Source organism: Mandrillus leucophaeus, unplaced genomic scaffold, assembly GCF_000951045.1.
Source record: "Mandrillus leucophaeus isolate KB7577 unplaced genomic scaffold, Mleu.le_1.0 Scaffold1107, whole genome shotgun sequence".
In the NCBI taxonomy this organism is placed as follows: Eukaryota; Metazoa; Chordata; class Mammalia; order Primates; family Cercopithecidae; genus Mandrillus; species Mandrillus leucophaeus.
Genome location: NW_012099288.1, coordinates 27669 through 36237, shown reverse-complemented (window position 1 = coordinate 36237; position 8569 = coordinate 27669). Strand labels below are relative to the sequence as shown.

Genomic DNA, 8569 nt, shown 5'->3' with positions numbered 1-8569 from the left:
CTATCTTTCTTGATGGTCTACCTTCATCTCTGTATTTCACAAAGCAACCTAAATGATCATATCCCTCCATCTTTTGAATGATTTTTCCCCATAACACTTATGTTCTAATGTACTCTGTATGTATGATTATCTCCTCCTGTTAGAATTGTTCACTGACAAATATCCAAAACACCTAAGATAGTGGCTGGAATATATTAAGTACCTAATAACTGACCACCTTTAGAACAATAGGCTCCTGTGAAGAAAGTGTAACCATGCTTACTAGAAGACTGCCTTTGTATGCATTGGCACTGGTCTAATTTCTTGTTCAGATTGTCACATTAAATCATTGTAAGTGGATTAAGGGTAGAGGACTGAGGGCCTGCCATCATAGATAACATCTTACCAAAGCAATATTGCTTTCAATTGCTGCTAGTGGGCTGCCTAGGTCTACTCTAAATTTATCTCATTCACAAGACATTACTGAAAGCAGCAAGAAACATGTAACACACATATTCTGAATCACTTCTAGCATTTCTTCTAACATTACAGCATCGACTTGATATAAAGCATGCTTGAGAGTGGGAAGCAGTGACAAAATGTCCTATTACAAGGATCTTCCAATTCCTAGCTTAATTTGGGCAGTTCCTCATTCTCAATGGCCCTAAGTCAATACCTCATTTGAGATTTCTTTTACCCATAGCATCCCACTTCCAGGTACAAAATTTTATTTCCTTAAGAATTTTTATTGCCAATAACAGAACTACAATAGCATCAGCAAATAAGAAGTTTAATTTCATTTAAAGAAACACAGGAGACAAGCAGACCAGAGCTAGTATGGCTGTTTCACAAAGTCATCTGGGTTGCAGACTCCTTCTGTATTTCTGCTCCATGATCCATAACACCCAGATACCATTCTCAAAGTCCCCATGATAGTGTCAGAGCTCCAGCTTAGATGTCCACATTGTAGGCAGGGAAAAAAAGACAGGAAAAATGGATTTCATAAATCTCCTACTCATATAAATACCACTTCTATCTTGTTGACCTGCAAGAAAGGCTGAGATAGTTTTTCAGCCCAGAATTTTGTTAATAAAAAAGAGAAAATAGATATAGGGTAGGAAAAAAGCAGTCTCTATCACAAACTCTCATCATTTTTCATTGCAAAATAGTCTGTAATATCAGTTCTTATTTTGTTTACTTCAAAAGCAATACATTCAAGTTTTAAAAAAATTTCGTAGATTTATTAGACTTTGGATCTTAGACTTTGTTAAATCACTTCACACCTTGCCCCAATTCTCTAACAGCTGTGCTCAATAATCCACTGATTAAATCCACTGGGTTTTTTTTTTTAACAGTATGAATTTCCTCTTATAGCACTAATGGATGAGATTTAAATGACAGCTTTCTCACATTCATTATGGCATACAGTGCTCTCCACCCAAGTCATCTAGTATGTGTTGATAAAAGGTTTCTCAATATTCATTACACTCATAAGTGCTCTCCTCTCATGCAAATTCTCTAAAATAACACTAGTGAAAATGGTAGCTAATATTTGTGGTATGCTATGTTCAAGGCACCATTCTAAGAGCTTTTACATGTAATAACTTAATACTTCCAAGAATCTTATAATAAAGGTAATATACTTAGGTCTATCTTAAAATGATTAAACCAAGGTAGAGGTTAAGTATCATGATCCATATAACAAAAAGATCAACTAGTAGAGCTAATAATGTTGAAAAAGATATTTGTTTTCAATATGGCTAAAGGGCTTCCTACATTTACTATATTAAAACTATTCTCCAATTTGCTAATGTGTAATAGGTTTCCAGTAATGATAGGTTTTTCTATATGAATGCCACTAACATTTTTTCTCTCACATAAATTCTCTGATGCTGTGCTTTATGAGGCAAATATGTGCCCATATTCACATTTGTGAGAATTCTTTGCTGATAACAACCAGAGAACCTCTTCATAGTGATCTCAAAGAATCAGACAATTCACATGTAAACTTGAGAGCCACGACTAAGGTCAATCCCACATTCCTTATATTCAAAAGATTTCTCACTGATATGAATTCTCTGATGTTGAGTTAGCTGTGAACCACGAGTAAAGGCCTTCCCACATTCCTTACATTGATATGGTTTCTCACCAGTATGAATTCTCTGATGCCGAGAAAGATGTGAGCTCTGAGTAAAGGCCTTTCGACATTCTCTGCATTCATAGGGCTTCTCACCAGTATGGATTCTCTGATGTAGAGTAAGCTGAGAGCCATGACTAAAGGCCTTGCCACACTCCTTGCATTCATAGGGTTTTTCTCCAGTGTGAATTCGCTGATGTTGAGTCAACTGTGAACCACGAATAAAGGCTTTCCCACATTCCTTACACTGATACGGTTTCTCACCAGTATGAATTCTCTGATGTTGTATAAGTAGTAAGCCACGTGCAAAGGCCTTTCCACATTCATTACACACATAGGGTTTCTCACCAGTGTGAAGTCTTTGATGTTGGGAAAGATGTGAACTCTGAGTAAAGGCCATTCTACATTCTTTACATTCATAAGGTTTCTCACCAGTATGGATTCTCTGATGTTGAGTAAGCTGTGAGCCACGAATAAAAGATTTCCCACATTCCTTACATTCATAGGGTTTCTCACCTGTGTGAATTCGCTCATGTTGAGTAAGTTCTGAGCCACGACTAAAGGTTTTTCCACATTCTTTACATTCATAGGGTTTCTCACCAGTATGAATCCTCTGGTGTCGTGTAAGGAGGGAGCCACGATTAAACGCCTTTCCACATTCCTTACATTGATAGGGTTTCTCACCAGTATGTATTCTCTGATGCTGAGTAAGTTGTGAGCCATGACTAAACATCTTTCCACATTCCTTACATTCATAGGGCTTTTCATTGGTGTGAATTCTCTGGTGCTGAGTAAGTTGTGAGCCACGGATAAACGCCTTCCCACATTCTTCACATTTATAGGGTTTTTCACCAGTATGAATCCTCTGATGTTGCATAAGTAGTGAGCCGCGAATAAAGGCCTTTCCACATTCCTTACATTCATAGGGTTTTTCCCCATTATGAATTTTCTGATGTTGAGAAAGCTGTGAGCCACAAATAAAAGCTTTTCCACATTCCTTACATTCGTAGGGTTTCTCACCGGTATGAATTCTCTTATGCAGAATAAGTTGTGAGAGCTGAGTAAAGACCTTCCTACATTCTTTACATTCATAGAGCTTTTCACCAGTATGCAGTCTCTGGTGTAGTGTAAGTTGTGAATTCTGAGTAAAGGCCTTCCCACATTCTTTACATTCGTAAGGTTTCTCACCAGTATGAACTTTCTGATGTCGGGTAAGTTGTGAGCTACGAATAAAGGCTTTCCCACATTCTTCACATTTATATGGTTTTTCACCAGTATGAATTCTATGATGTAAAATAAGTTGCGAGCTTTGAGTAAAGGCCTTCCCACATTCCTTACATGCATAGGGTTTCTCACCAGTATGAAGTCTCTGATGAAGACTGAGTTGTGAATCACGACTAAAGGCCTTCCCGCACTGCTTACATTCATAGGGTTTTTCACCAGTATGAATACTTTGATGTTGTGTTAGGTGTGAGGCTCGTCTGAAGGCTTTCCCACATTCCTTACATTTATAGGGTTTCTCAGTAGAATGACATCTTGAATGTTGAGATAAGTAAGTATGCTGGTTGAAAATGGACATTTTGTCATATATGATCATCCCTTGCCTGAAATATTCCTTCTGATTTTCTTGTTGCTTCTCCATCTTGCCTTTGGCTTCCAAATAATCCCTGGATTTGGACTCTTCAAGATCACGGTTTTCAAGTCTGTCGCTCATTTCCCATTGGGATAATTCTGTTTCATAAGTGTTCTTTTCTGGAGATAAGTCCTTACTTGCACACCTTGAAGGCAAGTCTGAAAGATAAGAGGGAATAAAAAAATTGAGAAATATAACTTCTATAGCAAATACAAATAATAGGAAAATAATACCCATAAGAAATAACAAACACACATGAGTTTCTTTCAAATATTGATTACTACGATCCATGATACCTACCTTTCACATCACAACGTACTATATACACACAGTTTCATAAAACAGTACCTCCCCTGCTTTCTATTCTGTTCTGCAATATTTCTACTTTTTTCAATTTCTCTCTCTCATACACACACAGACAAAACCCACTAAACTGATTTCATGGTACAGTAATGTTCCTATCTAGAATTTTTTAAAAAATTAGCTTAGAAGGATCTCATATATTAATATATGAAAAGGGCATCTGAGAGATTAGAGAAGAATGAAAACTCACCTAGAATATAAGGGAAGAGATTAAGAAAAATTTTAAAGTGAGTAGTTCCCAAGCTTTGATGGGGATCAAAATCACCTGGGGAGCATGCTAAAATTATAGCTGTCCAACATTACACCAGACTAACTGCTAATGAATCAGAAAAAGATCCTGGAGATCTCTACTTTCCATACTTCCTATTAACTGATTCAGATTCAGACCATGATTTTCTGTATCTGCTTAATACTTTTTAGTAGCTTCCATGTTAAACTTAATATAAAATCCAAACTCTTCAATGACTTTGACTTATTTCTCCTTCCATGGTCTTGTCCTTGCTTATGTATCTGTTGAGGCTTCTCAGCTTTGCTCCTTATTTGCCAGAAAAAGTAGCTTCCTTTCAACTCTGAAAAAGTCACAGACCTTTTTCAATTAAAAGCTAGCCAGAGCCTATTCCATTCCTTTGAACTGCTCTGGATGAGACTATACAAACGCTCTTTCTCATTCTGCAGGTCTCAATTTAATAATCGGTCCCTAAATCTTAAACATTCATTTCTTGTAATTTAGGTAACTTAGACCAACCTTCTAGATGACAGCAATTACACAAATTGAACAAATTATAAAATGCACCTGAGTGAAGGCACTGGCACAGTAACATAAGAATAAAGACTGGGGGGCTAAAAGTTGAAAAATATGAGAAGTCAAAGAGATAAGCTCAACATTTGGGTCCACGTTTCCACTCAGAGAAGTCTTACAATTCTAGAAAAAGCACTTAAGAGGGGGAGAAACTAAGCAGTGTTTTGGACTGTGTCACAGGGCTGGGCAACAATAACTGGAGGACAGGGCCTGCCATAAATTCTTTATACTTTGGGCTGGGAACCCTGAGGACTACACTGAAGAATAAAGGAGAAACAGCAGACCAATCTGGACAGAGTCTGAAGTCTGAATCATCTTTGAATCGTCTCAAATTCAAAAATTTGGATTAAGGTGATTCAACACTGTTTGCCATAGCAAACTTAAATCTTTATGGATTTTGTATAATGTTATCCAAGGACTGAAATTCTGTAACTTTTCTTTGTGATGTCTAGCACTCAATAAAAACCAGGTGAATGAAAGCATAAGACAACTGAAAAACAGAAGAAAAAACAAACAAAAGAAACTCTGACCTATAAGGACTCAAATCATGTATCCACCCACCATCATACTTCTGTCACTCCTAAATACCCTTGTCCTGTTCCTCTGTAATCAACCCTCCATACCACCCTAGTAGTATATGCCTAGAAACCAGTAATCTGTGGTTTCCCTATAACTTCCTTATAGATAGAAACAAAAGCACCTCCATACTAAATCTATGATCCTATGTGCCTCTCCAATTGCTCTTTAGCTCTCCCTATCCCTTTCAAATAGGACACTAAGTTACTTTTGTTTACTTATCCTGACTTCACAATTTCCTTTGTTCCTTCATGCCTTGCCTCATGTCTTCTTTTATTTGCTTGTCTACTCAAGGACAATTCTGTGTGTTCTGGGAAGAATACATCCTAGAGTTCCCAATCACTACTACAGGTCTAAAACATAATGAAAGGGTTCTATAATCTCATGGAATGTTGGAGAGAAAAAAGGCAATTATTCAGGCCAGGCACAGTGGCTCATGCCTGTAATCCCAGCACTTTGGGAAACCAAGGCAGGTGGATCATTTGAGGTCAGGAATTTTAGACCAACCTGGCCAACATGGTGAAACCCCATCTCTACTAAAAATACAAAAAGTTAGCCAGGCATGGTGGTGGGTGCCTGTAGTCCCAGCTACTCAGGAGGCTGAGGCAGGAGAATCGCTTGAACCTGGGAGGCGGAGGTTGCAGTGAGCTGAGATCATGCCACTGCACTCTAGCCTGGGTGACAGTGTGAGACTTCATCTCAAAAAAAACAAACAAAATACAAAATCAGCTGCGTGTGGTGGCAGGTGCCTGTAGTCCCAATTACTTGGGAGGTTGAGGCAGGAGAATCACTTTAACCAGGGAGGCGGAGGTTACAGTGAGGCACGATCTCACCACTGCACTCCAGCCTGGGCAACAGAGCAAGATTCCTTCTCAAAAAAAAAAAAGCAATTATCTAATATAAGGGAAGGAGTCTGCAGTGAAGTGATAAAGAATATTTCAGTTGGAAATACAAATCAAGAAACAACACAAAGAAATCTCACTGTTGCTAAGAATGCAAAACACTAACTATGGTAAAAAAAAAGAGTGTGGTAGTTTCTTATAAAGTTAAACATACATTTAGCATATGATATGGTGGTCATATTAGTAGATATTTGACATATAGATGTTTGTGTGAGCATAAGTGTAAAGATAACAGCTTTATTCAGAAGTGTCCCAAACTGGAACTACCAGATGTCCCTCAAAAGGCGAATGAATCAACAAACTTTGGCACTTCCAGATACTGGAACATTACTCAGCAATAACAGAAACAAAGTATTGATTCATGCAACATTACTCAACAATAACAAAAAATTACTGATCCATGCAACAATATGGATAAATCTTAAATATATTTTGCTAAGTGAAAAACACCATATTTTGATTCTATTTATATAACATTCTTGAAAAAGCAAAACTATATGGATGGAATTTGGTGAGTAGGTTTCATAGGCTGGGGATGGGGAAAGGGGAGGGGTTGACAATGAAAGGAGAAAGCATGAGGGAATTTAGGGATGGTTAATAGAACTGTTGTATATTATGACTGTGATCGTAGGTAGATACACTTGGTATCTGAATGGTATATCAGATTTCCCAACAAACACCAATATATGGTGGATAAAATATGACAAACATCCTTTTAAAAATAGACAAGATTAAGGCTGGGCACAGTGGCTCATGCCTGTAATACCAGCACTTTGGGAGGCTGAAGCAGGCAGATCACGCAGTCAGGAGATTGAGACCACCTTGGCTAACAGGTGAAACCCTGTCTCTACTAAAAATACACACACACACAAATTAGCCAGGCATGGTGGTGTGCACCTGTAGTGCCAGATACTCGGGAGGCTGAGGCAGGAGAATCACTTGAACCTGGGAGGTGGAGGCTGCAATGAGCCAAGATTGCACCACTGCACTCCAGCCTGGGTGACAGAGCGAGACTCCGTCTCAAAGACAAGGTTAAAAGAAAATAAAGAAGATCAAGCAATGAAGTGAGAGCCAGAAACTGGAGAGGTGAACATGCTCTGAAGTTAGAGCCTTCATGTCCTACCCTTGGGACATTTGCTGGTTTCAATAGCCTAAGGTTGTATCTTAGTGTTCTGAAAAAATTCAAGAGACAAGCCTTTCACCCACAAAAGGGCAGGGATTAGAAATAAACCACTTTACAACATTGGAACCTATTCAAGGCCTAAAGCTCAGAGACAGGAAAAAATCCATCTGCCCTCAGTCTTGGCCATTTTTTAAAAAATTGATTTTACTCTGAGTTGGGGAACCAAAATTAATAAATACAAAGATATTTAATGGGAAAGTACAGAAGCTAGATGGATAGAAATTAGGTGGCTACAACAATAATGCACCTTGCTCAGACCAGATGATCGTGGAGGTAAGGGCGTAAGGGTGGAGGAAGTGAGGTATCATTAGATAGTGGATATATTTTGAAGGTATACTAAAGAGGATTTGTTGGGGGAATGGACATGTAACATGAAAAGACAAGACAAGACTATGCATGTTTTGCCTGAAAGGCTAGAACAATGGAAGTGCTACTTACTGAGAGTTCCTGACTGTGATAGGGGCAGATCTGAGAGAGAATGTGAAGAGTCTGGTTTTGAACTATTAGATGTCAAATGAAGAGTTCAATAGACACATATGTATAAGTATGTACTCTAGGGAGGTGTTTGGATTACAGATATAAGTTTGAAAATCATCACGAAATAACATTTAAAGCTACAAGATTTGATGAAGTCACCCAGGGCATACCTTTATATACAAAACAGAAGGGGAAGGATGAAAAAGGGAAGTTTGAGGATTGAACCCTGGGTCACTTCAGGTAGATGGGAAGGAAACAGCAATGGAGACTAAGGAGGAGTAGCCAATGAAGGAGAAAAATTAAGAGCACGGAACCCCAGAAGCTATGTGAAAAAAGTGTTTTAAGAAGGAATGATTGGTTATGTCAAATGCTGAGAGATGAGGTGAAATGGTGCAGTCTGTTTTTTTTTTTTTTTTTTGAGAGGGAGTCTTGCTCTGTTGCCCAGGCTGGAGTGCAGTGGTGCGATCTCCGCTCACTGCAAGCTCCACTGCCTCCCGGGTTCACGCCATTCTCCTGCCTC

General features: G+C 38.5%; 1 protein-coding gene across 2 annotated transcripts in view; it reads right to left on the bottom strand.

The window, feature by feature from the left end:
* Positions 1-1291: 1291 nt before the first annotated feature.
* The window catches only part of ZNF420 (zinc finger protein 420), a 26460-nt gene continuing 19182 nt past the window's right edge, over positions 1292-8569 (bottom strand). For both annotated transcript variants that reach the window (XM_011992574.1, XM_011992584.1), the window contains one exon: positions 1292-3907. In XM_011992574.1, the coding sequence (XP_011847964.1) occupies positions 1977-3907 (1931 nt within the window). In that variant the 3' untranslated portion in view covers positions 1292-1976. The remainder of the gene's footprint in view (positions 3908-8569) is intronic.